The sequence below is a fragment of the Siphateles boraxobius genome, unplaced genomic scaffold (assembly GCF_051911475.1).
Source record: "Siphateles boraxobius isolate OS27281-9 unplaced genomic scaffold, OSU_SipBor_1 13, whole genome shotgun sequence".
In the NCBI taxonomy this organism is placed as follows: domain Eukaryota; kingdom Metazoa; phylum Chordata; class Actinopteri; order Cypriniformes; family Leuciscidae; genus Siphateles; species Siphateles boraxobius.
This window is the reverse complement of record NW_027508733.1, coordinates 6599675-6626186: the sequence shown is the minus strand read 5'-3', so window position 1 is coordinate 6626186 and position 26512 is coordinate 6599675. Positions and strand designations below refer to the sequence as shown.

The 26512-nt window shown below is 37.9% G+C and overlaps 2 protein-coding genes across 2 annotated transcripts in view; both read right to left on the bottom strand.

The window, feature by feature from the left end:
- LOC143735322 (ladderlectin-like) overlaps window positions 1-26512 on the bottom strand; it is a 242472-nt gene that overhangs the window by 208209 nt on the left and 7751 nt on the right. Inside the window, exon 4 of the mRNA XM_077225476.1 lies at window positions 3865-3976. Coding sequence (XP_077081591.1) covers window positions 3865-3976 — 112 coding nt within the window. The remainder of the gene's footprint in view (window positions 1-3864; window positions 3977-26512) is intronic.
- LOC143736302 (ladderlectin-like) overlaps window positions 4114-26512 on the bottom strand; it is a 30324-nt gene continuing 7925 nt past the window's right edge. Inside the window, exons 2-4 of the mRNA XM_077227044.1 lie at window positions 5688-5755; window positions 5382-5512; window positions 4114-4281 (exon numbers count right to left, since the gene is read on the bottom strand). Of these exons, the coding sequence (XP_077083159.1) occupies window positions 4114-4281; window positions 5382-5512; window positions 5688-5748 (360 nt within the window). The 5' untranslated portion in view covers window positions 5749-5755. The remainder of the gene's footprint in view (window positions 4282-5381; window positions 5513-5687; window positions 5756-26512) is intronic.

Below are 26512 nucleotides of genomic sequence, written 5' to 3'. Positions count from 1 at the left end.
AACAACAACTACAAAAAAACATTGTGACAAACTTTGACAACATGTTTCATGCGGCATGGACAAAAAATACTGTTTGAAATATTTTTGTCTAAGATACCAAAGTACGGTTTTTGCTTTATTTTTTGAACAGACGCTTTAGTAAAAATAATAGCTTAGGTTAAATTTATGTAAAATCATTTATATCATACATAAGTCTTCTAAGAAAATAAATAGAAGATACAATTTTAATAAAACGTTAAAGCTTTGATTTAAACAGTCTTTTAATTTTAAAAGATCTAATTTAAGCTTTTAAGATTTTGAAATGAATTTAGTATGAATAAAACTTTGGAAAGCAGACTAACTTTACATATGCTATGAAATTGTGTCCCAGAGGCTCATCTGTCCTGTATCTCGGGGGTCATGCATTCATTTCACCCTGTAGTTTATCACTGAAGGAACCAGGAGGGCTTTGTTTATGACTTTGGATTGTTTTTATCATTGCATAAAGAACTACATCTTCGGCACTATGAAAATGTAAGGTAATTTTATATACTTTTTTATATAAATTCATTTAGCTAAAACTATGTTTAAATTGTTTGAATTCATTTTAGTAACATACTTGTTATTATTCTATATTTATAATCATTTAATTTAAATATGGAGATTAGTTAATTTATGGAACTGAGTTAGTGTGAGTGCAATGTATGTAAAAACAATGTAAAGATGTTGTTTTCTGTGATGGTCGTGTTTGTGTACGGGATTAAATATGCTGTTACAGTACAAAAATCATTATGGCTATATTAATAAAAATTATACTTTAGGTCACCGTTAAATAAAATCATTACAGTAATCTTCAAAAGATAAATAGAAGATACGACTGTATTACAACGTTTTTATTAAGACTTTAAATAATTCATTGAATTGAATTTAAATTATCTTTTATTTTTAACATTAACTTTTAAGATTAACACTAACAAAACATCCTCAACGTCTCATACTGCTGGCTGAACACTCACACACACACACACACACACACACACACACACACACACACACACACACACACACACACACACACACACACACACACACACACACACACACATTCCTCCTCCACTCTGAATCACAGTGTGTCAAAACGCTGGTGTTGGAGAAAAACACTCGGGGATATTTTGTATCAAAACATTAAACTTATTGCATCTTTGTAAATACATTCATACGTTATATGGACAATGATGTGTTGGGATTTACTTCTTCAACTCTCTAAAATGTAAGATGATTTTATTTTTGTTTTTAAAAGATTTTTTATAATCATTTATATACTTTTTAAAGAACAGAATGTGTTCAACTTTAGTGTAAGATATTTGTAAATGACTAAAATTTATAACCATTTTAAAGATCAATGTTTTTCAACTCTAGTGTAAAATATGTGAAATTATTAGAAAAACTTTTTCTCACTATACCCATTTATATAGCGTGCTCAGGAATGCCAGGATATCCGGTGTCACACAGACACACATTTAACTCAAAGACTGTCAAAATGCAAGGAGTGTGAGAGGGAATCACTCGGGGAACTTTTCAACTTTTCAACTTTAACCCAATTCTCTGAAACAGTAAGATGATTTTATTTTTGTAAACCCATTCATAACCTGTATGTATCTCTAAAACATGGAGGATGATTTTTATTTTGAAAAAAAATATTTTCTATACTTTTAAAGAATAGAATGTGTTTCAACTTTAGTGTAAGATATTTGTGAATGACTAAATGTACATTTCATTTATATACTTTTAAAGAACAGTATGATTTTTCAACTTTAGTTAGTATGAAAAATATTATATTTCTAAATGTAGGCTACATGTTTTTCAACTTTAGTGTAAGGTATTTGGCATTATTAGAAAAAATATATTTTTCTCACTATACCCATTTATATAGCATACCCAGGAATGCCAGGATATCATGTGTCACACAGACACACATTTAGCTCAAAGACTGTCAAAATGCAAGGAGTGTGAGAGAAACGCACATGGGGGCTTTTTTCACCATAGTGAAACGGTGAGATGATTTTATTTTTTAAATACTTGGATCAGTAAGATATTTATTTTAAAGGAATGAATGTTTTTCAAATCTACTTTAGTGTAAGGTATTTGTAAATGACTAAATGTACATTTCATTTATATACTTTTAAAGAACAGAATGTGTTTCAACTTTAGTTACTGGAAGATATTTTCTCACTATCCCCATTTATATAGCGTGCTCAGGAATGCCAGGATATCGGATGACACGCACACACTCACAGACAGACGCACACACACACACAGTGCGGAGACTGTCAACTTTAATCCAATTCTTCACCATAGTGAAACGGTAAGATGATTTTACTTTTGTAATTCTAATCTATTCTAATCTATATGCGACATTAGAAAAATTATTTTCTCACCCCGAAACGGAGGGGATTTCCCACACCAAGAAGTTATTTCCCCCCGGGGTCAATAGGTCAAAATCAATGGGGCAAAGACAACTGGCAAAGACAACTGGCAACTTCATATATCATACAAAAGTCAATAGGGCAAAGACAACTGTCAACTTGATCGATCGATAGGTCAAAGGTTAATCCCTACATTAAAGGACCTCCGGAACATCCTCCGGAATGTACTGTCAACTTGATCGATCGATAGGTCAAAGGTTAATCCCTAAATTAAGCGACCTCCGGAACAACCCCTCCGGAAGGTCAAAGGTTAATCCCTACATCAAAGGACCTCCGGAACATCCTCCGGAAGGTCAAAGGTTAGCCCCGCCCACCTGTCAATCATAGGGTCATAAATCATTTTGACATAAGCCGAATGGTTATAACTACTTGTGCAAGTGTAAAATTTACTGATGACCATGTACAAATAAAATTTTGTTATACCATATAGATCTTGGGGCGTCGCTTGACTCTTTTTGAAATACACACTGTGCCCCAGTAAAATATTGCTGATAAATCCTTCTCTGATATTGGAGATTACTTTCGACCCGAGAATGTGTTTTTTCTGCTCATGTCCTTTGTGTTTTCTATCAGCGGTTTAGAATCAGAACTAGCAATGCCAGAATAGCCAATGAATCACTATTGATCGAATTAAACCAGTTCAGAAAATGGTCTAAAATTGTTCATGGATTCAGTTTGATTCATTCAAACAATTCACTCAATCCCTGATTTGTTTGCAGAGGTTTCTCACACCAAAAAAACTATATTTTATAACGCAGAAAACAAAAAGGGCCCAGAATGAGTTCCATATCTGCTTATAATCCAGAAAACATGCAAATGTCTTCTTTGCCAATGATGAATAATGTGTGCAGCTTAAACCCCGTCCCCGATGATGACATAATTTAATGCCATTATAATAACCATATCCTCAAACCTTGCTATACAATTTACTTATATTTTTACATACATGAATTTGATTGTCCACAATGCACAATTAGATTTGTCAATGCTTTTATTAATTTGAGGAGTGTTTCAGAGAAGATGTGGAAAAGAGATTAAAGATTTTATTTCAGAATGAAATTTTTGTAATATCGTAAAAATGTAGTAAATGTAGTTGAATCAAAGTAACTGATTAGCATGACGGTCTCACAGGTGCTTAGCACAAATATAGGGTAATGAGGTTGAACAGGGCCTGTCGTTCCAGCAACGATTTGCTTTAATGTGGTCAGCTGTAAGGTGGAATAATGAAATAAGTTATTCTGATCATTATAGTGTTGTTAGAATCAAAATAAAATGGAATATGTAACTTTAGGATTAACTTTGTGAAATCCAAATTGAGTTAGTGTATGATGTGAAATTGTAGGTTTGTAAATTATAACTGAAAATATAAAAAAAAAAAAAAAACAGACTGCATTCTTACAGGAATAGTTGATCTCCAAACAGTTCTCGGGACGCTGGTAATTGTTAGGTAGTCCAGCGCACCAGTTGGTATACAGAAACACAGTTCCATCACTCCACAACCAATGTCCATCCTAAAGAGTGAAGAGAGTGAATAAAAGAGTGCACTACTGTTGTCAGACTTCAGGAAGAAGCAAATTAAGTTCAGATTTGAAGTCAAACCTTCTTCATTAGAAACTTTTCCTTCACTGTTTAAAGCAGAAATGTTAGTTTAGACAAACAAATAGGTCTCTTTAGGACACACAATTGAACTTACTTGTACAGCATCATTAGCACCAGCCCAAGTACGTGTGGAAGAAGGCAACAGACTCAGCAGGAAATTATTTTCCAGTTTATTACGCACAGATGCGAGATTCGCACCAAGACTTTGACAGTTTTTCTAAAGAGACAGATTTTTTTTTAATTGTCAATACAAAATAATTTTTTTTTTTTACCATAAAGCAAAAGTGACAACATTTTAGACATTTGCAAACAAAGTCTGCTGATTGATTATTTGATCAGTACCAGTTTTCTGTACTATTTATTTGCAGAAAAGAAAGTTTTAATATAAAAAATACCATTCCTTGTAGGAATGACTTGGAATAGATTTGTAGGATTTACTTGATAAAATCCTCGTAACAATTTGCACTAACACATTTTAAGTACATTTGACTGATACTGCTCTGAACAAATAACCTGTTATTAAGTAAAATCTACTCACTATTGGACTTAAAATTAGTTTGACATTTAATTGAAGTAATTAAGTAAATATTACTTAATAACATTTGATTTTTTTAATTTCACATATAGAATTAAGTAACATCTACTTAAGTAACTTTAGTAAATTTAACAAAATTAACTTTTTCCTCAGACAATATAACACTGAATTAAACCACACATTTAAAGTGTATGCTTTACTTTGAAACATCAAAATAAATAATACAATAGATATTGAATAGATATCATACTATATAATAGAAGTAACATGTCACCTGAATACAACCTGAGTACACAATACACAATGCCGTTAAAATTTAATAGATAACTTTTGAGTGATTGTGTCATTTTGAGTAGAAAATTAATCCAGATGTCACAAAATGGCAAGTTACTAAACCTAACAACAAAAGCGATGATAAAACTGTGTAAATACAGCTGGAAAACAGTGAAAAATCAGCCTTATTATTAATTATTCATGCCCCAGTGCATGATGGGAACACCAGTATAATAAAAGTTGATTTATTAATTTTATATTGTTGATATTTTTGGTTTAATTTGTACACGCTTGAATTGAGTACTAATATATAATTTACTTTTTTTAAATTCTTGCCTGAACTAACTTCCATTTAGAAATTACATTTGTTTTTTTTTGTAGCATTTACTTCACCACAGGTTTAAATTAATCATTTGACAATGCACACATGTCTTGACAGCTGTCTTTTAGATGTAGTTAAAGACACCTAATATAAAGTGTGATCAAATCATCTTGTTGTAACACATTACCTCTGCTGTGATCCAGGTAGCCGGATTAGAAATGAACTTGTAGCATCGGAGTCCATATTGCATCCATGTAGCGGGGCATTTTCTGGCTAAACCAACTGCATCCAGTCTATTAACATGGCTTGTATTATTCACTGCAAAGAATGTTTCAATATTTATCTTATTTTATGTTTTTGTGATTATGTGCTGAAAATATGTGTACTTTATACCCTGTAAACCCCTTATTAATCATGCAAATACTAGTTAATGGAATATTGTACATTTCCAAAATGTTTTTAAATAGCAACATCTAAATAAATGTATTGTTACCTTCTGTATTCCCCATGGAGAAGATAATGAAGAGAAGCAGAAAACTTTTCAGCATTGCCATGATGAACCTGAAATGAATAAGCAGGAAAAGTTAAATGTCTGCATGCACTCATATGCTGCACACTCGATTCTCAATGCACTTAAAGACAAGGCACAAAAATACTTCAGGTACAACATTTATTCAGAACTCACTTTGGTTTTTAAATTGTTGCCTTCAGAGTCTCAGAAGAAGATTTTGTGAAGAGCCAGAGCCTGTGTAACACCATAACACTGTCATATCTATTGAATGAAGATGGGTCATATTTATACACATAATATCAGGCAATAATATCCGGGTGTCCTGGGCAAAGATCAAACTTTACCATTTCTGGCATATTAGTTATAGATTTATAGCAACAATTAAGAGAGGTCAAATGTTCAAATGTATTTTTGTGTCTTGAGTTCCTGTTTGTGTGCGAGTGTACTAGTGTTAAAGGTCTAGTTCTTCAATGAAAAAAATCTACTTAATTTTATTTTGCACGTTTTTGCACACATATTTTTAAGTAAATGTCAAATGTATGGAATTAACTAGGTCAAATTAATAAAGAACATAAGTAAATTTAACTTGGCCAGAGTTTGTGGAGTAATTTGTACTTACTGATTTGAAGATTGCAGTACTCTGTTTCAAATACATTTCACTCTCTCTTTGTTTGTATAAATTTAACTCAATGTAGCAGTGAAACAAGCCATGCTTGTAAAGTGCATGGTTTACTTTAAAACATGTAAGTAAAAAAAAAACACAATAGATTTTGTTACACTATGTAAGACTATCTACACAATATAATGAGGTACCCAACCGAACACATATACTCCAATACTTCATACAACACACAACAGTACATGTGAAAATTACCCATTTATCAGTTTTTGAGTAAATGGGTCATTTACCCAAGAGGACGTTTGACTGACATCTAACGCAACCAATCACAGTTCCTTTTGTTCTGCATCATGTTTAGGATCGTCACTTTGAGGAAATCCATTCTGTCATAAAAGCACAAGTTACTGAACATAACAACGATATGATAGATGGCCTAGATAGATGACCTATATAGATATCTTAATAACTTTTCTAAATAACTATATTTATTTATACCAAACATTAACACACCTCTTCATGATATGAAAGTCTTATTACTTTTCTACTGGCCAGTGACTTTAAACTACAGTATAATATATAGGCCTATTTACAATGACTATATACATTCTCAGAAGGGAGAAGGGTTTTGTCTGAGTCTGCAGGGAGGGCCCTGGGAGCCGTTATAAATAGGTTGAAGCTTTGCCCAGAAATAGGTTATGCAACATTTACCCAGCTGTTTGACAGTATGGTGGGATCTATTTTGTTTTATGCAGCTGGGGTCTGGGGCTTTGAAGATGCGCCTGAATGTAATAGATTGCAGAGCAGGGCCTTGAGGTGTTTCCTTGGAGTGCACAGGTTCACTACTAGAGCTGCGCTAGAGGGAGATATGGGTTGGGAGCCTTGTATGGTGAAACAAAAGGTGGAATTAATAAGATTATGGAATCGTTTTATAAGATTACCTGAAGATAGACTTACTCGGAAAGTTTTTGATTGGGATAAAGCTCACAATTATCCTTGGTCAATGGAGGTCCTTGGAATACTTTCATCAGTAAAAGCACAGTATATATTTACAAATACTCTACAATGTGATATATCTCAGGTCAGGCAAGTTTTGTTTAATTCTTACAAAGAGCAATGGCAATGGCAGGTGTTAAATAAGCCTAAATTGAGAAGTTATGTCCACTTTAAAAATGAATATTCCACAGAGCCTTATGTTAAATGCTGGTTAACTAGGTTACAGAGGTCTTTGTGTGCCCAGCTTAGAGCTGGTGTGTTGCCCCTGCAGATTGAGGTGGGGCGCTATAAAGGTGTCCCAGAAGAGGATAGATTATGTGTTTTGTGTGATGTAATGGTGGTTGAGGATGAATGGCATTTTTTGTTTTTTTGTCCTTTATATCATGAATTAAGAATGGGTATGTTTGAGAGAATTCAACATAAAAAGCCTGATTTGTTTTGGATGACGGATGGGGATATGTTGAATTGGCTCTTTGAAAATGAATTTTATAGTTTAGCTAGATATGTGGAAAAGGCGTGGAAACTTAGGCAAAGGAATTTATATCCTGATCTAAATTGACGGTATCTTGACTTGTTTTGTTTGTTTTTATACTGTGAAAATGATGATGATATAGTTTTCTTTTTGATGGTTGTTTTCCTATGTGCTTTGTATGATGGTCATCTTTGTGTATTATGTTTGTTTTATGTCATTAGTGTCTTTTAAGCCTAAGGGCTGGGCATGTAAGTGCAAGACACTTTAATAAATAAAAAAAAAAAAAAAAAAAAAAAAATATACAGCCTATATACTGTTGCTATAGTAACGAACACAACTTTAACCTGCTAGAATAGGTGTTACGGTTAGTCTTGCTTAGCCGTATTCACCTAACATTTTATCTTACCACTAGAGTTTTCCTAAATGGCAGTAAACGTTGTTATTTAAGAGTTCACAACCTCTTCACAAGCTGCTGAGACCGGCTTTTACTCAGGAATCGAGAGAAATCTTAAGATAAGAGAAGGAGCGGGGTTGACCCTATGGATGATGTCATCACTCTTACTAACTATGACCACAGTGATTGGCTGATGGGGAGTCTCTGTGAGTGATTTAATCATAGAAATATTGTAGAATTCAAATAAAGGTTTTAAAATAAAAATATTTCCATATTCAAATGTTTTAAAATGTAAAATGTTTTGGTTTTTAAACATGTCGAGGTGAGTTGGCTCTCGGTTGTATATATATATATATATATATATATATATATATAGCTACCAATATATATATATATATATATATATATATATATATATAGCTGATTATATAGACCGTTTGAACGTGCTCCTCCTGAAATTTGTTTATTAAAACATAATTTGTCACTTGAATTCTGCAATCTCTCGAGATGCAGACGTTTAAGAGGCACTTAGCCTACATTATTAAACCTTTATTTGAATATGGTAACATTTTTATTTTAAAATATTAATTTGAATATGGCAACATGATACCTCGTTCTACCATATTTCTTTCCCTGACAGAGACTCCTCCCCCATCAGCCAATCACTGTGGTCATAGTTAGTTAGTGTGTTGACATCATGCTCATTTCTCTCATCATTTACTCACCCTAAAGTTGTTTCAAACCTGTATGAATTTCTTTCTTCTGCTGATATTTTGACGAATGTTGGTAACCAGACCGTTGATGGACCACATTGACTTCCACAGTAGAAAAAAAAAAAAAAAAACCCACTATGGAAGTCAATGGGGTCCATCAACTATCAGCTTGTGAGCGTGAGGCACAAACATGAATCAGAATCAGAATCAGAAAGAGCTTTATTGCCAAGTGTGCTTGCACACACAAGGAATTTTCCTTGGTACTGAGGCTTCCAGTGCACATATACAAATACAGATACAACAAGTAATAGTAATACAAATAGTAATACAAATTCTACAAATAAAATTATAAAAAATATGAGAATACTATAAAAATATATGGTCACAGTTGGGTTTTGTCAGAATAAACATTTACAGATAATGAACATATTTACAGTATTTTGTATAGTATGAATAAATATAAATATAAATATCACCTGAATTTTTAAGATATTGCACTAAACAGTGGGAGTATTGCACTTACAGGCATATGCCTTGGGAGATATGTTAACTGTTCAGAAGGGAGATGGCCTGTGGGAAGAAACTGTTCCTGTGCCGAGATGTTCTTGTGGCCAGTGATCTGAGTCGCCGTCTTGACGGTAACAGTTCAAACAGGAGGTGTCCAGGGTGAGTGGAGTCTGTGATGATTTTACCTGCTCTCTTCCTCACTCTGGAAGAGTACAGGTCCTGGAGGGATGGCAGGGGGGCACCAATAATCCTCTCCGCAGTCCGGACTGTCCGTTGTAGTCTCCTGATGTCTGATTTGGTAGCTGAACCAAACCAGACAGTGATGGAAGCGCACAAGACAGACTCAATGACGGCTGAGTAGAACTGAATCAGCAGCTCCTGTGGCAAGTTGAACTTCCTCAGCTGGCGAAGGAAGTACAGTCTCTGCTGGGCCTTTTTCACAGTGGAGTCAATGTGATTGTCCCACTTCAGGTCCTGAGAGATGATAGTGCCCAGGAACCTGAATGACTCCACTGCTTCCACAGTGCTGTTCATGATGGTGAGTGGGGGGAGTGCTGAGCTGTTCCTCCTGAAGTCCACGATCATCTCCACTGTTTTGAGCGTGTTCAGCTCAAGGTTGTTATAACTGCACCAGGCAGCCAGCTGTTCAACCTCCAGTCTGTAAGCAGACTCGTCACCGTTCCGGATGAGACCGATGACAGTGGTGTCGTCTGCAAATTTCAGGAGCTTGACAGTGGGGTCTTTAGAAGTGCAGTCATTAGTGTACAGGGAGAAGAGCAGTGGGGAGAGAACGTACCCTTGGGGAGCGCCAGTGCTGATTGTGAGTGTCTTGGATGTGTGTTTCCCCAGTCTCACTCGCTGCTGCCGGTCCGTCAGGAAGCTGGTGATCCACTGACAGATCGAGGATGGCATGGAGAGTTGGGTCAGTTTGGCTGTGAGAAGACCAGGCATGATGGTATTGAAGGCCGAACTGAAGTCCACAAAGAGGATCCTTGCATAAGTCCCTGGTCTGTCGAGATGTTGCAGGATATAATGCAGTCCCATGTTGACTGCATCATCCACAGACCTGTTTGCTCTGTAAGCAAACTGAAAGGGATCCAGCAAGGGTCCAGTGAGGTCCTTCAGGTGGGCCAGCACCAGTCTTTCAAACAACTTCATGACCACAGATGTGAGAGCGACAGGTCTGTAGTCATTAAGTCCAGTGATTTTGGGTTTTTTGGGGACAGGAATGATAGTGGAGCGTTTGAAGCAGCAGGGAACTTCACACTGCTCCAATGATCTATTGAAGATCTGCGTGAAGACCGGGGCCAGTTGGTCAGCGCAGGCTTTTAAACAAGCAGATGAGATGCCGTCTGGGCCTGAGGCTTTCCTAGTCTTCTGTTTTTTGAAGACTCTGCTCACGTCCTCCACACAGACCTTAAGCTTAGGTTGGATGGCAGGAGGGGGGGGGGGGAGTGGGAGTGCAGGAGGTGGTGGTGAATATGTGAAGTGCAGATCAGACCGGGAGTGTGGTGTGAATGAGGGCTTTTCAAACCGGCAGTAAAATGAATTTAAATCGTCAGCCAGGTGTTGATTGTCCACAGATCGGGGGGATGGTGACTTGTAGTTGGTGATGTTCCTCAGGCCATTCCAGACTGATGATGGGTGTTGGATGAAAACTGTTTTTTCAGTTTATCAGAGTAGTTCCTTTTAGCAACTCTGATCTCCTTTGTCAGTCTGTTTCTGGCCTGGTTATACAAGATTTTATCCCCACTTCTGTAAGCATCCTCTTTGGCATGACGAAGGTGTTTGAGTTTCCCAGTAAACCATGGTTTATCATTAGTGAATGATAAGAATGTCCTGGTAGGAATGCATGTATCCTCACAGAAACTTATATATGATGTTACAGTATCTGTGAGCTCATCCAGATCGTTGGTAGCAGCTTCAAAAACAGTCCAATCAGTGCAATCAAAGCAGGCCTGTAGATCCTGCTCTGCTTCATTAGTCCATCTTTTTACAGTCCTTATTACAGGTTTAGCTGATTTCAGTTTCTGCCTGTAGGTCGGTATGAGATGAACCAAACAGTGATCAGAGAGCCCCAAAGCTGCCCGTGGGACAGAGTGATACGCATTTCTTATTGTGGTGTAACAGTGGTCCAGTATATTACTGTCTCTGGTGGGACATGTAACGTGCTGTCTGTATTTTGGTAGTTCACGAGAAAGATTTGCTTTGTTAAAATCCCCAGGAATGATTAAAAGAGAGTCTGGGTACCTCCGTTTCAGCTATTTGTTCAGCCAGCTGTTGTAGCGCCGCGCTCACGCACGCGTCTGGAGGGATGTAAACATTCACGAGAATGAAAGAGGAAAATTCCCGAGGCGAGTAGAAGGGTTTACAGTTTATGAAATGTGCCTCTAAATTAGGAGAGCACATCTTCTTCAGTGTAGAGCACATCTTCTTCACATCAGACTATTGTTATTCCCTCACAAACTACATCTCCCATAACTCCCTGCATAGACTCTTCATCCATTACAAATGTATTCCTGTGCATGTGTGTGTGTGCGTGCGTGTGTTTGTGCACATTTTCAATGTGTCAGTGTCACCAATTTATTTTTGTGGTGGTTCTGCATTTTGGATGATTTTATTTTACAAATGATAAGAGAACTGTTTTTATAGCCTTACGTGTGTGTGTGTGTGTGTGTGTGTGTGTGTATGTGTGTGTGTGTCTGTGTGTGTGTGTGTATTTTCAATGTGTCAGTGTCACCAATTTATTTTTGTGGTGGTTCTGCATTTTGAATGATTTTATTTTACAAAAAGTGTGTGTGTGTGTGTGTGTGTGTGTGTGTGTGTGTTTGTATTTTCAATGTGTCAGTGTCACCAATTTATTTTTGTGGTGGTTCTGCATTTTATTGGACAAATTATAAGACTTTTTTATAGCCTTACAAATGTATTCCTTTGTATGTGTGTGCGTGCGCGTGTGTGTGTGTGTGTGCGTGCATGATAATTTGGCATTGTGGAGGTTTTTTTGCATTGTGGGAAATGTGCCACTTTATTCCTGTCTATGTGTTCTGCTTGTTTCTGATTTTGATTAACTGTTTTTATAGTCTCAAAAATGCATTCCTCTATGTGTGTGTGTGTGTGCGTGCGTGTGGCAAGCATGATAATTTTGCATTGTGAATGTTTTTTGCATTGTTGGAAGGGTGCCACTTTATTTCTGTCTATGCTTGTTTCTGATTTTGATGATGAATATTATATATTTACTATGCGGGGTCTCCAGGGACCCCGAAGACAACAAGTGTCACAATTTTTGTCACGCTAACATAAAAACAGATATCATTCCATATATATATATATATATTTTTTTTTTTTGTAGATCTAGAAAGTGTTGAGAGCTGTAGACAGTTTCATACCATTTGGACAAAGAGAACATTTTTTAAAAAATTGACCAAAAGTCATTTGCGGGTTCAAAAGACCCCGAAGATAATGAGAGGGTTAAATAGCTAGTGAAACCAGAGTTAAAAGCCACAAGTTTTTCATTCTTATGAACTTCATCTTAACTCCTTCATCACCATTGCGTGGTTTCATTTGTCAGGTGGTATTAGCACAAAACTTGTGCTAATATTAGTTTAATAATTGTTTCAGGGAGCAAGGAGCGGACAGCTCAATTTATTAAATTGCGGTCTGAAAATGACAATTTATTTACCGGGGCGAAAAACTAGCTTGGAGGTAAGACAACAACCTATTTGTAATATTTGCAGTAGCCTAGTCTGTCTCACTTGTGTATTATAAGAAATTTCACTCACCCTATAAAGCCCACAACAATAAGAAAAGCAGTAGATAAGTCAATGGGGTTTCACTTATGTGTTTTTGTAGTGCTTTTGCAAGCTATGTCTACAAAGGTTTAAATACATTTGAGTATCCAGAAATATGATTTCTGAAGTATTTTGTATGCATGACCTGATGTGTCATATTTTGCACCCCTGTGTTAATATTTCTCATAAGTACCCTTTTATGCTTTTTTTAGAGGAAATCTGGAGAAAATGGGTCTGCTGGGGAAGGCAACTCCAATGCAGGCCAAAAAAAAAACAAAAACAAAGTAAGGAAGTTAATACACAGATCTTCTCTGAAATTTATTGTGCTGTTGTTGTTAACAAGCCATGGTTCATTTGCTCTGCCTTAGGATTGCAAGTGCCCTGGGACAGGTGAGGGTGTGAGTGGGAAACCCATTGCTGAAACTTGGCCCTGGTTTGTCCTCATGGATGAGGTGTTGGGACAGAGGCACTCCACCAACCCCCCTGTCCTCATTGCCTCATTCCGAGGACAGACCAGGGCCGAGTTCAGCAGTGGGTGCCCACGGTGAGGAGAAGCCAGGAGCAGCAGGACCCGCACCAGCAAGGAGAAAGCGGGATTATGAGGAGGAAATGCTTAATTTAATTAGAGAAGACATGGCACTGCAAAGGGAGGCAGAGGAGAGCTCGAGAGAGCAGGGAGAGGATGGACAGGCTCTTTGCTCTTCTTCAGCGAATGGTGTTGAAGCAGTAGTTTTTTTTTTTTGTAAAAGAGGAAACTGAGTTCTGTACAGTTTATTTTGTAATCTAAGTTAAATTAAATCAGGTATTTTAATTATTTTTAAACGAGAAAACTAAGTTGTGTATAGTTTATTTAAATGAGATGATAAACATTATTTTTGCTCCATTTCTATGCATTGCTTATCTTTGATGTGTTGGGATATGACATAAAAAGGAATAGCCTAGTTCTGGACATTGCTTATTTTATTTTATTTTTTTTAATGACAGGTGCAATTTGGAAAAAAAAAACGTCAATACAATTTTTTGTAATAACATTTGAAAATGAAAATAATAATTTATATAGATAAATAATGCTTTAAAACTATTTACAACATAACTTGTATATCATCTGACAACATAATTTAAATGAACATTACATACAACAAGAGTTCAGCTGAGCAGGGAGACCCTGGTGGTGCTGCTGGATCTGGGTGGGCTCCACAATAGAGACCCTGGTAAGGCCTCTCTGCCGGTGGGACATCATCTAGGATGGTCTCCAGAGTGTTTGACTGCATCATTTCCACTGTCCACTGCATTGTCTAACAACAGGTTTGCAGGGCTGACTCAATCGACAGCTGCCATCTCACTGAGATCATTTCAAAAAGAGGGAAGAATAAAATAAATTACCTCGCATCCTCAAATCAAAGTGTTAAATATTTCAACATGTAAACCCATTCTATGGACATTCATTTTTGGTCTTGGATATTATAGCTTTACAGTTCTATGACTTTGCCTGTTACAAATAATCATGGTCAATGGGAACCTCCTCCAGGGCAGACACCTCTGCAGACAGCTGGTCACGCCGGGGAGCAACGTCTCCAAAACATGCTCCCCCTCATCCTCTGCATCATCCTCCTCATGCTCATCCTCCAGGGCCATGATGCCACCAACCCCAAGACAGATGTTGTGGAGGATGGCACAGGCTGTGATGACCTGAAATGAAAAAAAACAAAACAAAAAAATGATATGGTCTGGAAAAAAGTTAATTATTTTTGTTTTTTGCAAATGTATTTTCAATTCACTTACATGGGGTACAAAGGTGTGGTGCACCTCCAGCGCTTTCAGAAAGATCGCCCTGAACCTGGTCTTCATCATCCCAAAAGCACGCTCTATACTGGAGCGTGCCCTGGAATGATGGAGATTAAAGCGCTGGGCTCCCACACCTCGTACTGGCCTCTTGTAGGGAGTGGGGGAGTGGGTGTCGGAGACATGGGTACCCTCCGTCTGCTAGGATGAAGTGCCCTGGAGGAGGGTACACTGACCTCCTGTACAGTGGGCTGTAGCGGAGCACTCGTGCGTCATGCACTGACCCGGGCCAGTGTGTCAATGTAGCGGCCCTGATGGTCACAAACAGCCTGCAGAATGATGGACGGGAACAGTTTCCTGTTCCTGTAGCATTGGCCATCAGGGCCGCCTGGAGGCTTGATACGGGCATGGCAGCCGTCGATTGCTCCTGCAGCTTTCAAGAAAGCTCTGTGTCTGGCCAGCCCTGCAAACCCACGGCAAACTGCTGTAATGACTCAGGGGCGGATCTAATCCGTGGGGGAATTTGCATATCATAATTAATAATTGGTAATTAATAATTATTCAAACATGTTTGGATTAGATCAGTCTTACATGTTAATAAATCTCCCGATAAGGGATGATGTGTCATTTTACCTGCATGCATGTCTGTGTATCCTTGCACTTAACCACAAGTTGATTGCAATTAACTACACGGACCACATCTTACAAAACAGGCAAAATTAATTAGCTCAATTGTCAGACTAATATTTGTGGGAATCCACAATATCATCTTACTTTATAGGATTTCAGAAAAAGCAATTCTGTGGCCACAAGAATTGGGTTTCCTGCCCTATAAACACATACTCTTTAAAGTATCTTTAATTTGTAAGCTTGTTGCTATACGATCTTTTGACACTTAAGGGACTTGAAAATGAGCAAAAAGGCAGTACATCAATCAAATGAATATAATGAATTTAATAAGGCAGAACTACTTATGTATTTACTACGGTTACATGGGATATATGTTTTACAAACATAGTAAACAAACAAAACACGATAAGGCATCGATGAACGAGAAATGCATAGAGTGTGGACAATGGAAACACGTGTGAGAGGGGGAGAGAGAGAGAGAGAGAGAGAGAGAGAGAGAGAGAGAGAGAGAGAGAGAGAGAGAGAGCATTGGCAACATTCACCCTGACAGTCCCCTGTCTGTAACAACACGAAAACATCATCTTAATGCTTCTTAGAAGCTCTATAAAGAGATATACTTAAGTTTCTGGGTCTCTCTGTGTCGCGGCATTCCTGCGCGGCCAGACAAAGCGTCACAGGGTGCTGCTTGGCGCGCGTGTTGAACGGAGGTTCAAAGTCTTTGGGGTAACATTACCAAAGGAAAATAGTTCGGCTAAGTTCGTTTCACTTCGTGGAAGTGAACAGAGTCGACTACGGAAAACAAACTTTGACTAACAAAGAAAAGAAATAAAGATCTCTACGGGGAAATCACGCGGAGTTAACGTTACATCTTTGCATGGCTGGTGAAGAAGCGCGTGTGCGTCTCTCGGTCCGGCGCGTCACGTGCGCGTGTTTCTCCTTCAAAACGAGCGCGCGCTCGTTTAAAGGTCCCTTGTAGATGGATTTGCTGAAGAGATATGTCACGCGGTGTTCTTTTCACACGTCGATTGGAATTAAACACGGAGACTTATCTAAGACTGAAAAACACAAACTAAACTAGAAACAAATAAAAGAGAGGCGAAGAGCTCGCCCGGAGGCGAGACGTTACATTATGACACGAGGACAAGAGGGTAACGGTAGAGATCCACTTTTGCGACACGACTGTAGCGTGGTGTCGCGACGCCTCCCCACATTTGTACTTTGATGGGCGTTCCTCAAGTTTACCGCTATGGGTGTGGTTTTGAGCCAGCGGCCAGTCTAGAACAGAGGACCTGCGAGAGACTCCCCCCCGTCTACATATGCTCTGCTTCTATTGGATAGTCGCGTCGCGTTCAACGGAATTAATTTGCATAAAGATGGGCATCGGCCAGCTTTTTGACGCGCAGCATTTTTCCAAATGAAGCGCCGCCTTCCCGGGATGCTTTGCGGGCGCGTTAAAGTCGCGTGACGTCACCCATAGGAATAAAGTGGAGCGCGGCGCAACAGAAGTGTCGCACGGACAAGTGGATCTGCACCGTTAGAGAGCGAGCGGAGGGGGGAAGCGTCATTTATCACCTTGGAGAAATCCAGCCTCTTCCTGTTGGCTTGGCCAATTAGAGGGTTGGAATTTCACAGGCGAGACTTTGGTTTTTATTGCTCTTTGTCTAAGAGAGAGACATTTGAAACCCTAATTTCGTCGGGTGTTTAAGAGCAGAATCTCCACAATTATTATGGTCCTATGTGTCACAAAGTTTTAGCAAGATGTGATATAAATGGCTAAATGTGGAACGAAGATTGGAGCTCAGAGAATCCAAACTTGCCTCACATGGAGTTGGTTACTCATAGTTTGCAAAGTTTGAAACCTTGTCCCATTAGAGTTTCCCAACAACATAGATCAAACACATAAAAGACAAATCGTAAGATAAGATTGGATACATTGTTCGTACAATTCAACAAACACACATAAAACACATTGAATATATCTGGTTAAATGTCTTTTAAAGAAAAGAAGTTTCTTTTCGCTTTGGAATCCACTTCCTTTGGGACATTCCGATCAGTCATAAAATGTCTTGTAAGCGGACACCACGCTCTGTCCTGAGTGTGGTCTTCACTGGTGGGGGAATGTGTGTGTGTGTGTGTGTGTGTGTGTGTGTGTGTGTGTGTGTGTGTGTGTGTGTTTGGGTTAATTTACATTCAGAGATTTTTGGTCTTTAGCAGGATGTATTTAGTTATTCAGATTCACCCTCTTAGCCCAGTCCTTACACTGCCTCCAGGACTTCTGGGGTGTTGGGGAACCGGATGACTTGGTGGCGAATGGCCACCACCTCCTCAGTGACTCGGTGGACAATGCGGTGGACAGTGGAACGAGTGGATCCTAGGAAAACCATCTTTACATTCCATCCAAAATATCCATACCTCTGCAAGCTTGTGCTCCTCCATTTCCAGTCATTCTGTTTACAAATAAACATCTACCTTTCATCCCGTTGTCCCTCTCCTCTGTCTGTGACAGTCCTGGGCGAAGATCAAACGTTACCATTTTCGGCATATTAAGAATTGTAGAAGTAATTAAGAGAGGTCAAATGTTCAAATGTATGTGTGTGTCTTGAGTTCCTGTTTAAGTGCGAGTCTACCAGGGTTCAAGGTTCTTCACTAAAATAAAAACACACAATAAGTAAAATTTACTTATTTTCTCTTGTGCAAGTTTTTGCACTCATATTGTTTAAGTTAATGTCATATGTAAGGAATTAACTAAGTTACCTAAAATTAACGAAGAGCATAAGTAAATTTAACTTGGCCAGTTAGAGTTTGTGGAGTAATTTCTATTTACTCATTTGAAGTATGAGTAAAACATAGACTCCAATACTTCGTACACAACACACAACAGTGAAAGTGAAAAAGGCACTTAGCCTACATTTTTAACCTCTTCCACTCTAAGGCATATTTTGGAATTCTGCCTGAATTTAACACACCCAGGTTTAAATATTCACCCTACACACATACAGTGTAGGAAATAAAAAAAAAACTGGTGTCATTGTACAGAAAACCCTTCAAATTTACTAAATCAGATTGCAAAACTTCATAAATAGCATAGTATGTGTTTAAAATATTACGATAAACATAAAAAATAGGCCATTTTTATTATTTTTTTCCCCCAGAATCCTGTCTTTGAAAGTTTGTGATTCAGGTCCTGTTTGCTCTGGGGACCTGCTGATTATATTGTTTGACTCCACTAGGTGGCAGTATCCACCAGAAAAAAAGATTTTTTCTCTATCACATTCTGAGCAAGAGTTATTCAAATGTAACCGAAGGGAGGCAAAGTATAATTTTTAGCGCCTATATGTGTCCTTTGGAGTTTTCAAATACTCAAATGCAAAAAAAGTTTTTACAAAGGACATTACCCCAAAAATCCTACTTTTAATATATGCTAAAGTACTTTAATTGATTATTGAATCAATTTTCTTAATTTTCATTCAAGTTTAATCTTTGTATCTGAGAAACACAATTATGTAAAATGGCATAAATTAATGAGACCAAGTAACATTGTTTGTGTTTTGTGAATAAAAGCACCACAAACATTTTATTTTCCTTTCAGGAGACACTAATAACTTACAAAACAGTCTTGTAGATTTGATGTGGTCTATTAAAACAGACCACTTGTACAAATTGAAAACATAAATAGAAATATGAGGGTGGCTGTGGGGGTCTCAGGCCCATCTCTCGGATGTGTCTCGGCTGTAACACAAAGTATATAGTTTTTATTACACAAACAGGTTGTTTGCATGTTTATATATATATATATATATATATATATATATATATATTATAATATTATATATGCATCAAAATTAGCCAAATTACATCATTTTATTCAAGTTTGATTTTATTCAAATACTGAATACGCAACTCATGTTTGCTAATAAAACATAAATGCTAAATCAAGTTTCCACATATTCTGTCAAGAAACAATTAGTTGGCTCAATTGCTGTACTTTTCAATTTCAAAATAAAACTTCTTAAATACTTATATCAGCATTGTAAATGTCCCGGCCCCGACAACGGATGGAAGTGGCGGCTTCGGCATCCTGGTCCGTCAGCGGCATCACGCGTCTTCTCTGCTCGGACCGCTGGTCCGCTGACTCGCAGCTCTGGCAGTGCGGGAATCCCTCCGCGCTCCCTTCCTGGACCCACGAAGACACCAGTGTGCATGCACAGGGAAGAGACCGGTCTCCCGAGGAGAGGCACGCCCAGCATTTAACAGGAGGCGGTGATGAGGCTTCATTCTCATCAGGTGTGCCTCATCACACGCCGCCAATTCTCCACATCAGCGCCCCTCCTCTCCAATCGCACCCACTCCAGTCGGGAGCCTGGCGAAGGGCGGCAAATTAAGGGACAGGGTGGCGCTAATTACGAGGGAGAGGCCGATGATCCGTCACAATATATATATATATATATATAATTTATTTTGTCCTCGCATTCTTTGGTACCCAGTGACACCCCTGTGTGAAAGGCTCATTATGCAGCTCATTATGCGGCTCATTATGCGGCTCATTATGCGGCTGTTTATGCGGGTTAGTGTCTTCTCAGGTGTGAATCAGAGCTTTAAGTTTTAGTTTTTTCAATAACCATGCATAAACAATATTCTCTCAAAAATACAATCATGTGGGAGATCACGTGACCCTTCGGCAGCAATGCACGCATAGTTCTTCGCTCTACTCACTTGGTCAAATATTGTATTATCCTGTCAATACACTTTGAATCGCTCTTTATCTAGCCCATTATGAGTACTACAGCAGTCAAAGAGAGGAGCTTGACGCTGCAATAGCTAACGGTATCAAGCTAGCGCTAAAAGAGCAACAAAGCACTCTGAATTCGGTTGTGGCTTCGGCAGTAAGAGAAGCGATAGACTCGGTATTGACCCCAGCACTGCGTGATCTACATTTGGATATACAAACGACCAATGATTCTGTTAAAGAGCTAAAAGCAGAGGTTGGAAAGTTAGCCAGCACGGCGAAACAGACACGTGACCGGGTCGATTCCGTTCAGGTAGCTGCTCGGGAGGATAGGAGGACAGTCACAAGCTTAAGAAATCAGTTGGAACCACTTACCGAAAAAATTACAGACATTGAAGACAGGAGTAGGAGAAATAACGTACGACTGGTGGGTTTGCCTGAGGGGGCGGAAGGCCTAGATGCAGCTGGCTTCCTTTGAGCTAATCTTTCTAAGGGGATCCCTTCACTGAAAGGCCGCGACATCGAGATTGACCGTGCCCATCGCGTTTATGACGGAAGAAAAAACTCCGATCGGGCACGTACTCTCATCTTCCGTGTACTAAGATGGCATGACAGATCGGCGATCCTGAAGGGTGCTCGGCAGGCATATCCGGTGAAATATACGCGGCAGGACAATGTCACGCTATTATTTTTTCCAGACTTTAGCCCTGCCACAACTACCAAGAGAAAGAGCTTTAATCCAGTCTTGAAGAAGATGACTGCACTCGGTCTCCAGGCCTTCCTCATCTACCCGGTAGCAATTAAACTACGGCACAAGGGTAGGCAGATGATGTTCGACTCTCCTGAAAAAGCGGAGGACTTTGTCAGCTCATTGTCACAGAAGAAGATGTATTCTGTAGCTCTAAAAAGCAACGGGAATACAACGGCTATCATCTCCATCCCTTCAACTCAACTAAGAGAACCTAATGATGAGGTTTGTGGTAATCTTAAATCCCCTGAGGACAACAGCAAGGTGGACATGGACACTTGTTGAAATTTATTTTTTTGAAGTCTTGTCCTGTACGCTTGTCCGTTGACTAGTAAACAACAATGCAACACTTTTATTTATTTTGATTATTAGTTTCCTTTTCTCTTCTCTCTCTCCTTCGGGCTAATAGAGAGCAGGTCCGATCACTACGTTTTGGCTTTGTGGGCCTTTTGAGGACATGTCTTGCGTTGAAGTGGGTTGGTCACGTATCCGAATTTGTTTCTGTTGTTCATGCAGGCCTACATTCTCGGTTATGTGCGGTTACGTTTTAGTTTTTGTACATAGTTGTTTGTCGTTTCGTTCGTTTTCTTTTTCTTTTGTTGTTTTCTACTCCCTCCAACAGACACCAATACGTTTACTTTTATTTATTTTGCTTTTCTTTCAAAATAATTATGCATCTAGATGGATTGGAATCTAGGATAGGCCTATGTAGTAACGTTTACATGTCATTTACTGTTTGGTATTGTTTTCGTTTCTCTTCACTTAGACATAATCTGCTTGACATTGAAAATATACAATGCAGGTTCTGAATATCTTATCATTGAATGTGAATGACCTAAATTCTCCTATAAAACGTAACCGTATATTAGAATATTTGCACCGTAAATCGATTTCCTGTGCCCTGATACAGGAGACCCATTTAAATAAATGTGATGTGGCACGGTTTCAAAACAAGTATTATAAATTGGCAGCCTTCTCTTGTGCTCTTAATAAAACTAAGGGGGTGCTTATCTTAGTCGATAGGAAGTTACTATTGAACTTACCGGGAATGATGATGAAGGTAGATTTGTTTTTATACGTTGCAAAGTAAATAATGACAGGTTAACACTGGCTTCCATTTACTGCCCGAATGAGGCAGACAGTGCATTTTTCATTTATATTTCCAATACATTGCTTGAGCAGACTGATTGTCATTTAGTGGTCGGTAGTGATTTTAATGCCGTCTTAAATCCTGCATTGGATAAATCTCACCCGGATACAACAGCTAACTCATCTTCTAAGTTATTGAATAAATTTATCACTGAACTTAATATAATCGATCTTTGGAGAATTCAAAACGCTACGTCTAAGGACTTTACTTTTTTTTCTAACAGACATAAGACCTTCTCTAGGATAGATTACATATTTCTCAGCCCATCTTTAATTTCATCTAACTCCTCTATCTCTATATTACCAATTTTATTGTCTGATCACTCTGCAGTGTTGTGTAATGTTCACCTTTCCAACATTAAGACCAAGGCCCCTAGATGGCGTTTTAACACATCAATACTAAGTAATCAGAGGTTCATTAATTCACTTAAAGATCATATAAAGGAATTTCTTGAAATCAATACATCTCGCGATGTAGACCCTCAAATATTATGGGAAACAACTAAATGTATTATAAGAGGATTCTGTGTATCTTTTTCTTCTAATATTGCCAAAGCGAAAACCCGCCAGATTACACAATTAGAAAGTAAGATCCAATTATTACAAAACTTGCAAAAACAAAGCTACACGATTGTCTTCCTTAAAAGAAGAATATGATTTACTTCCACAATCAAAGGCAGAGTTTATATTACATAGAACTAGACAAAAATATTATTTTGAATCGGAGAGACCTAGCCACTTACTGGCCCTCAGGTTGAGGGAATGCGAGTCCAAGGCATTTATCAGTGCAATAAAATCTTCAGATGATCATGTCACCACAAATCCTGTGAAAATTAATAACATATTTCAGGATTTTTACACAAATTTATACAAAGCTGAAACCGATTTGGATGAGTCAATCTGCAAAGAGTATCTAGGTAAATTAGAACTGCCTCGGATCTCACAGATGGATAAAGACTCTTTGGAGGCCCCGTTAAATTTGGAGGAGCTCCACGAATCACTAAAAAGTCTTCAAAAGGGCAAGTCACCAGGCCTTGATGGCATCCCTCCTGAACTGTATTTAGAAATATGGGATTTGGTAGGGATTCTCATGCTTGATTCATTTAATCTTGCAATTGAGCACGGGGCATTTCATAGAGATCAAAAAACATCTTTGATATCATTACTTCTTAAAAAGGGGAAAGATCCGCTAGATTGCTCTAACTATAGACCAATATCACTCATCTCATGCGATTTAAAAGTTTATGCTAAAGTTATTGCCTCTCGCATGGAGAAAGTAATCCATAGTTTAATTAAGGAGGACCAAACCGGTTTTATTAAGGGACGTCACGCATCCGATAATATGCGTCGACTTTTCATGTTCTGGATTTTGCAGACGCCCATCCGAGCCCTTGTGCGTTTTTTTCACTCGACGCTGAAAAAGCCTTTGACAGGCTAGAGTGGAATTATATGTGGGTAGTTCTGCAATCTGCACTTTACCACTCACCTGAGGCATCAGTCTTAACTGGTAATATTATTTCCCCCCACCTTTATGGCACAACTTTAATTTTTTATGTGGAAATCAGCCATTTGTCCAGCCTTCTTGGTCTTCACTGGGTATAAACACATGCGGCGACTTATTTGATAACCAGGGACTTTGCGCACTTCAAGAACTAAGAACTAAGTTTTGTTTACCAGCATCCTCATATTTTGTCTTTTTTCAGCTACGCTCGGCTCTCAAGGCATATGGGGTTCCCTGGGCATCCCCCATTTCCCTCCATCCTATGTGGGATTGGATCGCACCATCCTCTGGTCGGCCTTCTGTTTCTTTAATATATAGTAGAGTCAATGATCACATTGCAAAGCCTCTTTCTATTAAATCTATCTGGAATCATGAATTATCTGATTTTAATTTATCTGTCGACTGGGAGAGGGTGTGGTCTAATCTAGTCTTAACTTCTAAAAACTTGGCTCATCGTCTTATCCATTTCAAAGTCATCCATAGAGCATACATAACCCCTTACAAGAGGTTCAAAATTAAACTGCAATCAACTTTTAACTGCCATATCTGTAACACTGTATCATCAGGTACTTTTCTTCATATGTTTTGGGAGTGTCCAATTGTTGCCAACATATGGGATAATGTAAACTTGGTTCTATCCTCCTTACTACAAATTGATTACATTTCTAATCCAGGTTTATGTCTTCTCAATGACGATTCTAACTCCTGTATAAGTTCACTGCAAAAAAGAATGTTGTTTGCTGGGTTTACAGCTGCGAAGAAGACAATAATACAGAACTGGTTCCGCACATGTGTGCAAAAACATATTGGATTCATAGCCTCCACAAAATAGTGACTTGTGAATGTACAACAGCACGAATTAACAAGGCTCAACCTAGTACCATTGATGCATGGCAATGTTTTTCTTCCAAAGTATTGGATTATATAAAGGAATGACTATATAAAGACCTCTTTTTTTTTTCTTTTTTTTTTTTGTCAAATTGTTAACTTTTTGATAATATGTCTGTTTCTCCCCCGTCCCTGTCTTTTTGTCTGAGTGGATGTTTGTTTTATTTTTATTTCTAAAAGACAATAAAGAGTTGATCACAAAAAAAAAAAAATACAAACATGTACATACATGTTGCTCACATATTATGGTAGCCCTGTTTGTGCTAAATAGAGTGTAATGACAACTTTTCCATTAATATGTTTATAAGCAACTGAAAAAAGCACAGATGTCAGGGCATGTCAAAACATCTCAAGGACCCCAAAAACACCTTAGACCCCAGAGGTTTAAGATTTCTCTCTATTCCTTAGTAAAAGTTGGTCTCAGCAGCTTCGTGAAAATGTTTTAAGAGGAAACTCTTAAATACGAACTTTTACTGCAATTTAGGAGAACTCTTAGTAATAAGATAAAATGTTAGGTGAATACGGTTACTCAAGACTTTAAACCATAATACCTGTTCTAGCAGGTTAGGGTTGTGTTCGTTACTATAGCAACAGTACATAGGCTGTATATAGTCATAGTAAATAGGCCTATATATTATACTGTATTTTAAAGTCACTGGCCAGTAAAAAAGTAAAAATGGTAGCACTTTACTTAAAGTGAAAATTAGACGTTTATATCATGAAGAGGTGTGTTATTAAATGTTTGGTAAAAATAAATATAATTATTTAGAATAGTTAAGATATCTATCTATCCATCTATCTATCCATTTATCTAGGCTGTTTATCTAGGCCATCTATCTAGGCTATCTATCTATGCCATCTATCGTATCGTTGTTATGTTCAGTAACTTGTGGTTTTATGACATAAAATGGATTTCCTCAAAGCGACGCTCGTAAACATGATGCGGAACAAAAGGAACTGTGATTGGTTGCGTTAGATGTCAGTCAAACGTCCTCTTGGGTGGACAAATGACCCACTTACTCAAAAACTATGTACTGATAAATGGGTCATTTTCACTGTCATTTTCATTTTGTGGATTTCACAAAGTGCCTTAAGTTAAATGATCTATTTTATTTTGATTCTAATAACACCATAATGATCAGAATAACTCATTTTATTATTCCACCTTACAGCTAATCGTTGCTGGAACGATGCGCCCTGTTCAACCTCATTCTCCTATATTTGTGCTAAGGAACTGTGTGACTGTGATGCTGCTCCACAGTTACTTTGATTGAACTACATTTACTACATTTTTCCAATATTACAAAAATGTTATGAAATAAAATCTCTTCTAAACTTTAATCTCTCTTCCAAATCTTCTCTGAAACACTCCTCAAATTAATAAAAGCATTGAAAAAGCAAATTGTGTATTAAGGACTATCAAATGCATGCATGTAAAAATATAAGTAACCTATATTGTGTAGTGTTGTAGATTTTTCCCTAAACCTAACAACTCTAACTTACACTTCGGCGAGTCTACAGTCGACATCCGTCTGTTCCAACTTGTTGTAAACATGCTATAGTGCATCCTTTGCTGAAAAAAACAAATTCAGATAAGAATGTGCTGTGCAATTATAGACCAAGTTCAAAGCTTCCTTATCTATCAAAGATTCTGGAGAAAACTGTCTTTATTCAACTTGAGTCTTTCCTTACTGATAATGCTATTGGTGAAGTTTTCCAATCGGGGTTCAAAAAACAACATAGTACAGAATCTGCATTACTAAAAATATTTAACTACGTTTTTATGGCCACAGACATTGGTGACTTAAACTTACTACTGCTATTGGATCTTACAGCAGCGTTTGACACAATTGATCATAATATTTAAATTTCATGCTTAGAAAATTATGTAGGTATA